At 39.9% G+C, this 13,032-nt stretch overlaps 1 protein-coding gene across 4 annotated transcripts in view; it reads right to left on the reverse strand.

Moving 5' to 3' along the window:
- Mia3 (MIA SH3 domain ER export factor 3) overlaps positions 1-13,032 on the reverse strand; it is a 66,574-nt gene that overhangs the window by 38,852 nt on the left and 14,690 nt on the right. For 3 of the 4 annotated variants that reach the window (XM_077802875.1, XM_077802873.1, XM_077802872.1), the window contains exons 1-4: positions 12,009-12,160; positions 9,105-9,238; positions 5,921-6,007; positions 1,300-4,084 (exon numbers count right to left, since the gene is read on the reverse strand). In XM_077802875.1, coding sequence (XP_077659001.1) covers positions 1,300-4,084; positions 5,921-6,007; positions 9,105-9,238; positions 12,009-12,141 — 3,139 coding nt within the window. In that variant the 5' untranslated portion in view covers positions 12,142-12,160. Of the gene's footprint in view, positions 1-1,299; positions 4,085-5,920; positions 6,008-9,104; positions 9,239-12,008; positions 12,161-13,032 lie in introns of those variants that run through there. The other variant, XM_077802874.1, reaches the window with a different exon arrangement.

Here is a 13,032-nt window from a genome sequence, read left to right on the forward strand (position 1 = left end):
TTCCCTTGGCAAACCAACATACACCCACATGAATAAATGTGCAGAAGAGAATTCTGGTTCAGAACAAAAATGTGAAATGTCTATTCTGCTCAGAAATAACAGGAACCCTTTCATCTACAAGTGTGCTGGTCTCAACGAGCCAGTATAGAGAAGGGAATTCCATAAGTCTAGCTTGCTTAATGTGCCTTTCAAATATGTTCAAAGTAACCTAGGAGCCAAATGGTGAACCTATCTCCTTCCTGAGCTCAGGACATAGACCAATAGGATCCAGAGCAAAGATTATCTCTTTACAGCTTCATATTCTACCCTGAACATTCACTTGCACTTTGCATTCTTATCCAAAATATATCTGCTTTGATTAAATGTACAACTGTTTTCTTCCCCCAATTATCAGGTAAAATTAGCACTCTTGGGAAGTAAATTTTCCAATGGCTTTATGTCCTTCTGGAATTCTTATCATATACTCTCAGTTGAAATATTTCATTTTGAAAAACAATGGATAGAGATGATCAAATATGAAACCAGGAAACAAAGCTTTTATCAGGATATTGGCTCATTGTCAGTTTGACAAATATTTAATTGAAAGGCTTCTATGTGTCAAGCACTACATTACAAGGCTTGTCATCCTGGTTCCATCCTTGATTAATATGAATGCAAGGACCTTAGAACCCAGTGGAGTAAAACCAGAATAAGTGACCTCTCCCCCAAGAGACTGGAAATAGCATGGTATCCACAAAAGATAAATGCTGGGGAGGGGAATTCAGGCAAGCTATCCATTAAAAGTTATTCTAGGGCTAGGGTTGAGTGGTAGAGCACTTGCCTAGTGCAGGTGAGGCACTGGGTTCGATCCTCAGCACCACATAAAAAGAGATTAAATTCTTAAAAAAAAAAAAAAGGTTATGCTAGTCACTCCACACCCACATGATCTAGTACAGGTATTATATGATTAAGAAATTATGTTTAATAAAGCCCTTTTATAATTTTAACATAAAATGTGTACTGTTAACAGGTCTACTTTTGTGCATTAGTTTCTCATTTATATCTTTCTCTTTAGCTTTTTATAAAATTTCTTTTTGAACATGCTAACCAATCCCAACTGTCCTAAAGGAAAAAAAGGAATAAGCAATGTCCTTTCATGCTCTAGCCCAAAAGAATGAATAAAGAAACATATGGGGCTCCTGAGTCAGCCTTCTTTCTCCTTTAGGCACATGGAAACTGAACAGAACTTTACAATAATACACGAAAACATCTGGAAGAACAACTCCTTTTCTCCAGCCCAAGCCGCAGGCAGGTATTTACCTTCAGCTTTAGCCCAGATTTCCTCTAGAGGAGGCGCTGTTATCAATGGAGCAGTCTCCTCCACTGTGGAGTGCTTGTACCTCACAAAATAGATCAAGTCTTGGATATCATCAAGCACTGCAGCCTCTTCAAATATGTTACTCTCCTTTATTCCTATGTCTGTATTATCATTCACACGATTATCAAGCATTTGCTCTGCTACGCTCAAAATGTGTGACTCAGAGGCACGGAAGACCTTATCTAGAACTTTTTCCACGTTGTAGGGCAGGCTCTCCTGCTGTGCTGACTTCAGCTTTAAAGACATTTCTTGCAACATGGCTTCCAGTTCTTGGACATCAAAGTACTTCAGGAAGCGTTGCAAGGACTTTTGTTCAATAAAGAAGCTGCGGATTATGGGCAACTCTTCCTCCTGATCGCTAAGCTCTGGCTTTAGGGCTATATGTGGACTCTGTGGGAATATATCATCTTCAAGGTCTGCAGAAGCAGGACCCTGGCTTTTTGCGTCCATGATATGCCCTATGTCCTCAAGGTCCTCTTTTGAGATTTCTTTTCTGGTAGCCTTTTCTGTAGACCCTAAAGTGTTTAGATGTTCCTTAGGGTTGTCTTTTTCAAGATAGTCAGAATCTTTGTCCTGAAATACTTCACTTATCCCTGAAGTCTGAATGTTTTCCTCGTCACTTCTGTCGAGACCCTGGGCTTCCTCATCTGCCAGAGGACTTTCCTCCTTTCCCATTTCCATATCACCTCGTTCCTTGTCCATGATGTCTACCCTTTTGGCTGTGGTTTCAGTTTTCTTAAAAATCTCCCAAATTATACTCATTTCTTGTTTGTTTTCTTTGGTTTCTAGATCAGGATTGATAGTCTCTAAAATTGCTTTCTCAAGAACGTGCTGGTTAACATTCTGAATCCCAGAATGTTTTTCTTTTGACTGTTTTGCACTTACAGCATTTTCATCCTCTAGTAGTTCTTCAGGGGGATAATAATCCTCCTCTACTGCTGCTGGCTTTTCAGTATGGAGACCCGGTACTTCTACCTCGTCAGTTTGCTCTGTTTTTTTTATTTCCTGAGTCCCCTGTGTTGCCTTATGCTGAATCAATTCTTCAGCCGAGGACGGCTCTTTACCCTCGTCCTTGGAAAGCCCTATCTTCTCATTTACTTGACTAACTGTAACAATCACATCTCTTTCTTGTTGCCAAGAAAGATTTTTTCCAGGACTGGGGACCTCTTCTTCCGGTTCTCTTAACAAACCAATTCCATCTGGAGAGGAGAATCCAGATTGATTTTCAGTTTTCAGAACTAGTCCCTCTTTAATTTCCTGAGGTTGATGCTCCACTGAGTCTATGTGAAGGGTTGATGTATTTACTGAATCTGGCTCCTCCATTCCATCTTTGGATGCATCATTTTGATTATCTCCCAGGAATGTTGTAATACCCAAGGATTCTGGTGGTTTACTCTGTTCTTGGGTCATCAGAATCTCAAAGCTATCTTCCAAAATCTTCTCTCCAGGTGAAGAGAGTTCTTCATTGACTTCTTTTGAGTCTTTTGAGGTATGAATATCTGCTTCTTTTAGGTCATCCTCTTTGTTTTCAAAGGCTGATTTTAATGGGTCCTTGCTCTTTTCAACAGCTGGTAATGAGCTGAGCTTATTGCTTTGGGGAGAAGTATATGCAATCATCCCTTCTACCTTCTCATCCTCTAATTCTGAAACATCTTGCATCAGGTGCTTCTTAGGCTCCTGAACATCTGTTTCTTTTCCTTTAATATGAAATTCGATGTCCACTTTTGGCTCTTCATCATTATCTGTCTTAGAGGTTTCTACAAAAAGACCATATTCTGAACTTTCAGGATAAATATAATCTGTTGCTGCTTGTGGTTTCTTCTGTTTTTTATCTGGGACTAAAGCTTCCTCATCTTCTTTTTCTTCTTCTGAATAAGAATTCTCCAAATCCATCATATCTGTTTTCTTGTCACCACCTGTGCCAATAAATAAAGTATCCTCCAAGGTTGTCAGTATATTTTTATCATCATCTTTGATGCCTGGGGGCAGAGTTACCTCAACCTTATCTTCTTCATTTGAATTCTGCTCTTCACCTATTGAATCTTTCTCCACTCCAAACTCCACTGTGAATTTCATGTCTTCTTCATTTATAAAAGTTAGTAATGGGAGCTCCCCAAAGCTTTCCTCATTCTCCTCTTCTTCCTTATCAAATGCATAATAATCAGCATCCAATTCCTCGTCATCAAAATCATCTTCTAATGAAGTCACCAGTCTGGTCGTCTCATCATCAGACACAAGTGCATCAGCAGTAGAGCCAAATTTGGTTTTCAAGTCTAATGTCATTTCTTTTTTCAAAAGTTTATAAGCATCAGTCTTCTCCTGTTCGTTTGAGACCTGAGAAATGTTGCTGGTTTTGTTGTTTTCAATTTCTTGCACTTTCAATTTATCTGGTAATATTTCTTCAAAAAGTTCAAATGAAGTTTGTTTACCCTGAGCATTATCTGTTTGACTATCTGCATGAGGATTGTTCTTCTGAGCCAAAAATTGTTCCTCAAGATCCATAGTGTTTTCTGAGAATGCACTTTCAATTTGCTCTGAGTTTGAAACTACTGGTTTAGGTTCAGGTTCAACATCCTGGGAGACTTCAGGAAATTGTTCCACTTTTTCTATAGCTTTCTCAGAATCTTCATTTGCAGAATCATACAATTCCAAAAATCCTAGAAGTTCTTCTACATTATAATTATCAAAATCATCTCTTCCACCATCAAAACACACAAAATCTGTCTCCTGTAAGGAAAAGAAAACCATTAGTGTGTCAATAACAAAGTGTCACAAAAGCAAACTCATCCACGCTCCCAAATTCAGGATTGGTACTAAAGAATCTTTGGGGTCAACCAGATTACCCTCCTCCAACCCCCATTGGCTAACTCCATCTATGGCTGAGTAAATCTGTCTTTTTCTAGATTACAGTGTTAGAAAGTCTATTATTTCTTTCTTTCTTTCTTTCTTTTTTTAACATGGGTCATATTCTTTAAAAAGCATAATGAGTAAAAATGGTGACAATTTGGTCTCCAACTGCCTGACTCTTGGGTCTCTCTCAGTTTGCTCTGAACTTAAGTAGGGAAAGGCAAGGTATCACTTATAGGATCCTCCAGCTCTTAATATCTACACCTATGTTTCAGAAATTTAACTCTTAATCATTTGCTCAGGAGAAGCTGGAAGATCCTGCAGCATTGAGAAAGATGAATCAGTTTTAAAGTATCTTACTGAGATACAAGTACATTTGATGGAATAAAGAATGATATTAAGGAGGCTCCTCACATTATTATTACCACAAGAACAAACTGAAAACAAGATTCAACAAGGTATACACCTTTCACTTCATCAGGGTTTCACAGTCACTAAGATCTCTCTCAGGAGTATCTATATATTTATCTAGTCTCCCTTCTTGCCACTAGTAAGCAAATTGATATAAAAGGAGCCATAGTATGAATGGAAATTAAAAAAAAAATTTCCATCTCCTAATTAAATCTTCATAATATTCTGCGGGGGTTCCGGGGGTGGAGGAGGCAGTTCAATGTAGTAGGGATGAGTGATTTCCTCTCCCCATCACATGCATTTCTAAGCCATGAGGGATGCATGTAATGGGAAATATAATGAGAAGGCAGAGTTCAAAACAAATGAGTTCTCTGTAATCAGTGAACTGCTGTCACAGCTTAAATCACAAGAACTCTCTTTACCAACAATGAAGTCCAACAAGCAACAGAAGTGATTTTATGGCCCCTGAGATTATGAGGAAATTTTAGGAACAGCAACAACAAACAGGATGACTTTATCCATTCAGCCCATCTAATCTAAGAACTGTCCTAGCCTAGCAGCTTGCATATTCTACAGCCACTACAAAGAGCTGCCCAAAGATGTTTCAGTGTTGGTGGGCATCAATTACTATACAATTTAAAACTCTAGAAAATAATCAGCTGAAGTGAGAATTCTAGAACACGAAATCCTTTCAGTCACAAAATCAATTTAAGTCAGAGCACCACACAGGAATGTTGTATAAAGGAAGCAGTTGGGGCCTTAAAAGATCTGAGACTGAACATCACCTGAAACGCTCAGGTCCCCTTTTCTATAACATGACTATGATCCCATATATGACTAAGAATAAGAAAACCTTTGTACATATTTCTAGCCTAGTATAAAAGTTAGAGTTTATTAATTTAACCTAAATATACTTAAAATGTCTAATAACTATCCAATGAGTTTTGCCTGTAAAATGAAATTATTTACCTCTTAAATTTAATAGCCAAGTACAAATATATTAAATTATTTATTTTTCACATATAAAACAGAAGAGAAAAGCCCTATAGTTGAGTAAACAGCCTTCTACAAGAATATCTGTTTCAATATATTAGACAACTCTCAGATAATAATATAATCACCCTTGAATGCCTTTCAAACTTTTTTTTTTTACAGGTAGTCTGATTTCAAATGAAAATCTGATACACAAATGTTAGATTGCCCCCCAAACACATTATACAACTTTCAGAAGCAGTTAACTGAATATAACTGATGGATTTATAAGCCAGTTTACAATTGAGAACAAAAAAGAAATCCATAACTTACATCTGTTGGAATTTGTAGCTCTTCTTTAGTATATTCACGAACTACCTTGATGAAATCTTTTGGGAAGTATCCAAAAATACGGCCAACCTATAGTGCAAAAGAGACAAATATCAAATAAATTCTGTACAAGGAATATAAATAAGAGATTTCTCAGAAGTGGCAGGAAATATAATAGATAGGTATATGGTATAACCAAGAAAGAAAGTTGCTATAACAATTACACTGAGATTATTATTCCAAATAAAAATTAAGTACAGAACTGTTAAAACAACATTTCCAACCACTGAAGTTTTCTTTTTTACATTTAGCTTAATTCTCAACACAGAGCATATAAAGTTAAGACTTCTGAAGTAAATAAAAGATCTGCATAGGAGATTATTGTATATTATATGGTTAAAACTATGTAAATCAAAGCTGGTTATAAATGCAATTCCAAATAACCTCCAGCAAGAATTTACCTGTACATTTTGTAGCATTGCTCATAAACCAATATTTATGTCTTAACCAATACACAACAGTCATAAAAATTAATAAGTAAAAACAATACAAAATCTCTAAAATGTATTACCACTATAGCAAATGTATTGATAGTATATGCTTTCCTAGCTTTTTCCAAATCTACTTTTACAAGTACTTGGGGAGAAAATAAAATTACAATATAATGCATATGAAACCACATATCAAGCTTCAGTTTCACCCAAAATAAATCCTCTGCAGAAAAGAACCCCATTTATTTTCAGCACCAACAGCTACATTATATGAAGTTACATAAAGTGTACAAAAGGTATATAAAGTTCCCCTTGAGAAAGACACTCTTATTACTAACTACTGACTAAAAGGAACAGAAGATTCTTGCCTATAATTAAAGGAAACTGATAGGCAAATCAAATGCCCAAAAAAGAAAATTAAAAAAAGGCATCTTATCACTACCTCTAAAATATCCCCATTCATGAATGTTCTTGTTATATCTAGAAACCATCTGAGAGCCAGTATTAGTGGTAGAATACTGCCACGAAGATTAGATAAGACGGAGCAATTAAAAGCTTCATCACTGCAGATAAAGTCTGAGACTCTAGAAAACCAACAACATTGCAGAATGAAAACTAAAAACTCGAAAGGAGAATCATTTTGAAAACTAAAGAGCTTTTAATTTCTTAAGTATAACACTCATGACATGAGAGGCGAATCTGAGGGGAAATACACTTTTCCCTTCTGATGAAAATTCTATTAAGGTTAAATTTGGAAAAGGGAAAGAAACCAGAGATGTATGGAGAAAGGAAACACATTTATCTCTTCTTAATCTGTGTCAATTGAGACCATAGATTATATAAAGCTCCATAATTACACACTGGGTGGTATCCCATTTCTTGTGATATGAAAAAAAAATGATGCAGAATCATGGAGGCTCATGACTGGAAATAATTTTTATATCTAATTTTGCTTCCATACATCATCCCTGCCAAGGTGCTGTTGATTTGATTTGTGGGTGGGGAGCAAAGAACTGCCACAAGAGAACAAATTCTGCATAAGCTACTATCAGAACAAATGTACTTAAGTGCCACTGCCCTGAAAGGAAATATTCAAAAGGAAGATGGATTAGACAGGGGTCCTTTCCTAACTGAGTTTTTCACTTTATAGGGAGCTAAGATAAAACACAACCTGGGGGCTGGAGATGTGGCTCAGCGGTAGCGCGCTTGCCTGGCATGCGTGCGGCCCGGGTTCGATCCTCAGCACCACATACCAACAAAGATGTTATGTCCGCCGAGAACTAAAAAATAAATATTAAAAATTCTCTCTCTCTCTCCTCTCTCACTCTCTCCTCTCTCACAAAAAAAAAAAAAAAAAAAAAAAAAAAAAAAAAACACAACCTGACTGAAGGCAAAGAAGATAAATGAATGCCACAGGAGCAATGCAAACAAAGTGCCACCCAAACACTCATCAGTCGGCAAAGATCCTTTCTGGTCAGGTGCTGAAAGCAGGGCTCCTCAGGAAGACAGGATGAGTGCTGCCACCCAGAATGGCAAGAGTCCTAGGGATGAACATAGTTAACAGGCTACAATGTTGCAGGAGAAAATGTAAATCAAGCCCATTTATCCAAAAGCTCAAAGAAGGGGAGAAAGACGACTACTATATGAAAAATGCCACTTAGGTACATGGAAAAACAGTTCCAAGTTTAAAGGTTACCAATCCTATTTGGTATACTTGAAAGAAACAACAGATGGTTCTTTATATGGAGTACTGCAACTGGGACTCTGTCTAAATATAAAGTTTGTACCTAGAGGCACCATGTTTCAAGATCATTCCCTAAGAATCAGAAATGGCAACAAAATGAAACTAGTTTTCCCATAGGGATTACTCTTATTTTCTGTCTTATTTTCTGCTGTGTGGTGTTTTATTTAGGGTGAGAACTTTCAAGGATGCAACCCGGAATGTCTCTAAACTGGAACCTACAGTCATCAAAGACCCTTGCTACTATTTTAAGTGAACAATCCACATATCACATTTTTTTAAATGAAAAGGACAATACTCATAAGCCTCTCAATGAGGTCACTGCTAGTGAATCTCCCCATTTAAAATATCAAAGCATGATATAAACAATGTCATGTCTTTCATCAGAAGATCCATACAACTGGCTGGAAGTAGAACCCCTAGGGGAACCTTCAGGCATAAAATATAGGAAAAGCAGGAAATGGATGACCCAGAAGTTGCAAAAAAGAAAAAAAAGGGGGGAAAAAAAGCACATAATGAACATAATATTCTGCTTTTTTAGAGTAAAAACATCACAAATTATTAGGTAAAATACACAAAAAATCAACTTTAAATATGCATGCCTGAGTTACTATCTCAGACTTAATTTACAGGATTAACTCTAATGTCCATGAATCCTTCCCTTTTGAAGCAGCAAAGCTAAGAATTGTCAGGTTTTCACCATGACAACCTTTATGATGTGTAGAGCCTTCTGGAACTTGATGTGAGGGGTAGCAACCACAACCAGTTCAGTTCTGTTTCAGAAAGTCTCCTGACTTTCTATGCTGTGCCAGGCCTAAGGAGTGTTAGGAGCACAGGGCCTGGCAGAGAGGTCAGGTTAACTCTACAAAGACCCCAAGAAATCAGTCACTTAAATCTACACTGCTGAAAAACCCATCAAAAGTAAGAATATAACACCTGTCAAACTTTTACTTACACTTCCGGCCCAAAGTTCTGGTGATACCTCTGCAAGTTTATAGTAGACATATACAGGGTCACCTTTTTTAAAATTCACAAAACGACAATCTGGTCCTATGAAATCTTCAAGAGCTTCACCTCGATACATTAACACTGTATATAAACATTGAAAAAAGAAAAACAAACATTAGGATTTGATTTTTCACAGTCCATATTGACTCATCAGGAAATATGAATCCCACTATGAACAAAAATCAAGTTTTTCCAGTACTCTCTGGAATCACTTTTAATTCACCTGCTCAAAGTATCTAAAATCCTTAGAGATTTTATTGCTATAAAATACAATATTCCCTGCAATTAGACAAGGGAAAAGGAAGCTTCTCTATTTTTCTCTGTGCTGAGAAATAAAAAGCAAAGTGGCTACCACCAACCATGGCTGGTTTCAGTGAAACTCTTGGTTCTTGCAGGCCTCAATTTTTTTCTGTTTCATAATCATAAAAAGCTTCATTTTGCAAATATGTAAATCCAAGTGTAGACACGGACAGGCTTAAGTATGGCTTCATGCAGAGGTAATAGGGAAGAGGTTAGAATATCCAGGAACCCCCAAGAGGTTAATTAACTTGAACTAACCGATAAAAGACATTACCTTTAAGTGGCTGCAAGTGCTACCATGCAGCTGTAAACACTGTCAATTTCATTTGCAGCAGAGTTGCTGTCTCTGTGTTCAGGATCTGGGTAAATTACGAGGAAATGTATTTTCTCTGAGCAAATATTGTTGACTATATCCAACATTAAGATTGTTTCAAAACATCCTCATTCATATTTTTTTAATAAACAAAATCAAAAGTGGGTATCCTATCTGACAAGGAAGAAGTTTAACCATGAGAAAAGGTCAGGCAATACCTTCATGCTTAAAATGCAGGACTAGAATCACAATTGATCTAGAAACTGGTCGAAGCAACATTTTTCTTTTGGTTGACCAAATACACAGTTTCTGATTTAAGACGAAATGGACAATAGATGTATGTAAAAAGCACAAAGAAATGGAAATAACACTTTTTCTAAAAGCTATTTAGCAGTAAAATACACAAGAATGTGTGTTTTATAAAAATATATGTCTGAGGAACACACACAGATTTGGAGAGGGTAACTTGTTTTTTTGAAGCTAAAATAGGGCTAATTTCAGAACTGTCAGCATCCTAATTCATATATAATTAAGAGGCCAAGTTGAAGGTGAGAGACAATTTAAGGTGGGGAATTCTCATCACAAGTGGAAATGGCAATGTTTCTCTTGTTCTCCCTTAGGTCATAGAGGATTTACAAATCAGTAATATATTAGGTGACAACATAATGCATACTATGGAGCACCTATTTAGTTCTTTTTTTTTTTTTTTTTTTTTGGAGCCCTTATTTGGAAGGTACACAAGGACACCTGACATACACACCTCACTACTTCCTACAACACAACACAGACCCACCTGTTGTGTTTGGTCACATCTGTTTGGACACAGGCCATTTCTCAAGTTATGTTACCCCACTGAACCTTACCAACACCATGTCTTAGTACTGAGGAAGCATCAGTGATGAGATTGTCCAGGTAGCCCACGTAGGATAGCGCTCGATAGCAAAGAATAGCAAAACTGAAAGGAAATATCATGGCAGCTGCTTTGCTTTTCTGAGTGTTTATTTACTCCAGCCTTAGGGTTACCTCCAGGAACTGCTTAACATATATTGGAGACATCTTTTTTCTTTATTGGAGTGGAACAAATAATTCAAATTACAAAATTTGTTTTTGGTAACACCAATTTAGGCACAAAGAGCTCAATGGTAAACTTCTTGGCCTTTTTAGCATGAATATTTTAAAATATGTACTGCTTACAATTTATGGACAACACGGTCATCAAGTTGCAAGGTTACTAGAAACCAAGCGGGAGGCCATAAGAAGTATTCTGGGCCAGTAAATATATAGAGGAAAGAGGTTCCAACAACACTAGCGACTGAGTCTAAAACTGAATTGGCTTATAAAAATCTTGGAGTATTTATTATTGTTATTGCAACAAACCTCTTCATCTGAATCTGAATGGCTACATCGCCCACCTCCAATCCAGGACTGGGAAGCAATTCTGTCCGCTTCTGCGCACAGAAGAGGCTGCAGTTCCCAGGTGGCCGGTGCAGATCCTTGGCCTCTTTCCAAAGCAAAAGATTATTGGCCCACCTGCTACCCTACCTCAAATATGAAGGGAGGCTTCTATGCACAGAAATGACAGGATTGAAGCAGAGTCGGGGCCGAGACCTCGGAACTCATTGCATGCCTGGACTCGGTGCTCTTCCCAAGCCTAAACTCTAGTCCCTGTTAAAAGGCAAAACCAGCCCAATCCCCAGTGCAGCAAAAGGACGAAGGGGCCAGTGAGCCTTTTCCAAGGAGCCCCACCATCAACCTGCTGCTGGGATTAGGGCCACCGAGCCCTGGAGAGCATCTGCCCTGATACCACACAGGCCCAGGTCCCTGTGGAGGGGGCAGAAAAGCGCTCTGCTACAGCGTGGGGAGCCCCGGGCGCACACACACAACCCCATCACCCACTGAGATCCTAGGCGAATCCTGGAAGGGAAGAAACTGAGAGCTGTCCTTGGGGAATCGTGTTTCCCAACCCCCGCCTAGTCAGTAGAGAAAAATAAAACGCTGGCAACAAGTGGGAGTCGAAGCCCCCCGCAACCCGAGCGGGCTGGCCGGGGCGCCGGCAGAGCCAGAGGGGAGGGGACACACGCAGGGTCCCGAGGCTCTGTCACTCCTGCGCCCCACCCGTCATCCTGCGACCCCCTAGCCCAGTCCGCGGGGCTGGGGACCGGGGGATCGGAGCCCCATGCGGCCCCAAAGAGCCACCGCGGAGACCCGGGCCGCCCGCCCGCCCGCCTGCGCACTCACTGCTGCATTCGTCGTCTGCACAGAGTTTGTGCTTCGAGAAGCGCCGGGCAGTGCTCGGGTCCGGTTGGCCCAGCACTCGCCAGGTCGGACAGAGCACGAACAGCCAGAAGAGCAGCCCCGGCGCCGCAGCCATGTTGTGGTCACCTCGGGGAGCCGGTGACGCGGTGGAGTAGGCTGCGGCCGGCGTCGGCGGGCGGCGCCGGAGGCGGGGTTCAGGGGGCGGGTGGGTAGCGAAGCGCGGAGGGGTGGCGCCCGGGAAGGCTTAAGCCTTTCCCGGGTGACACGTCAGCAGGGATATCTGGGGGTCGATCCACAGACTCTACTGGAGAATGCAAGGAGCCAGAGCTCCATCCTTCTCTAGTCGAGACCTTCTCCTCAACTGAAGACCTTCTCCTCTAGTCGCTGCCTTGGCAACTAGGACTCTCCTTCTCGTCCAATCACCTGCCTTTGCTTCTGTGCCCTCACAAGCGACCCTCCGCGTGATTCTAGTCGTCACCCACCCAACCCCCCCCCCCCACTCCGCCAACCTGTCCTTTCTGGCTTTCCTCAACATCTTATTTCTGGTCCATCCTGAACTAGCCCACTCCACCATCACTCCCATCCCCCATTCCTGGTCTGGTACCTCCTTTTCTGAACTACCAAATCCCACCCCTGACTTGTCACAGTTCCAGGCTCCCTCCCCTTCAAACTCCTAGAGGTTCCTTGAAGCCCCACCCAAGATCCCTCTGATTAGGAAAGGGGAAGGTAAATGGAACTGTGAGTGAGGGTGTAAACTGGAGACAGTGGCCTGCTTTATTTTTTAAGGCGGGGACAGGTGGGGGCAGAGAGATGGACATTAGTCTTTGGGCTAAGATCTTGAGATTCTTTATCCATAAGGGAAGAAATCATTTAATTCAACAGCATATTTTTAACTTTCATTTTGTGCTACCATTCATGCCAGACGCTGGACAAAGCCCTAGCATGGTGTGGGAGTGGATGAAAATCAAAAGACAAGATATCTGGTCCTGGTCCGAAAAAGTCCACA

This window comes from Urocitellus parryii, chromosome 9 (genome assembly GCF_045843805.1).
Source record: "Urocitellus parryii isolate mUroPar1 chromosome 9, mUroPar1.hap1, whole genome shotgun sequence".
Taxonomy (NCBI): domain Eukaryota; kingdom Metazoa; phylum Chordata; class Mammalia; order Rodentia; family Sciuridae; genus Urocitellus; species Urocitellus parryii.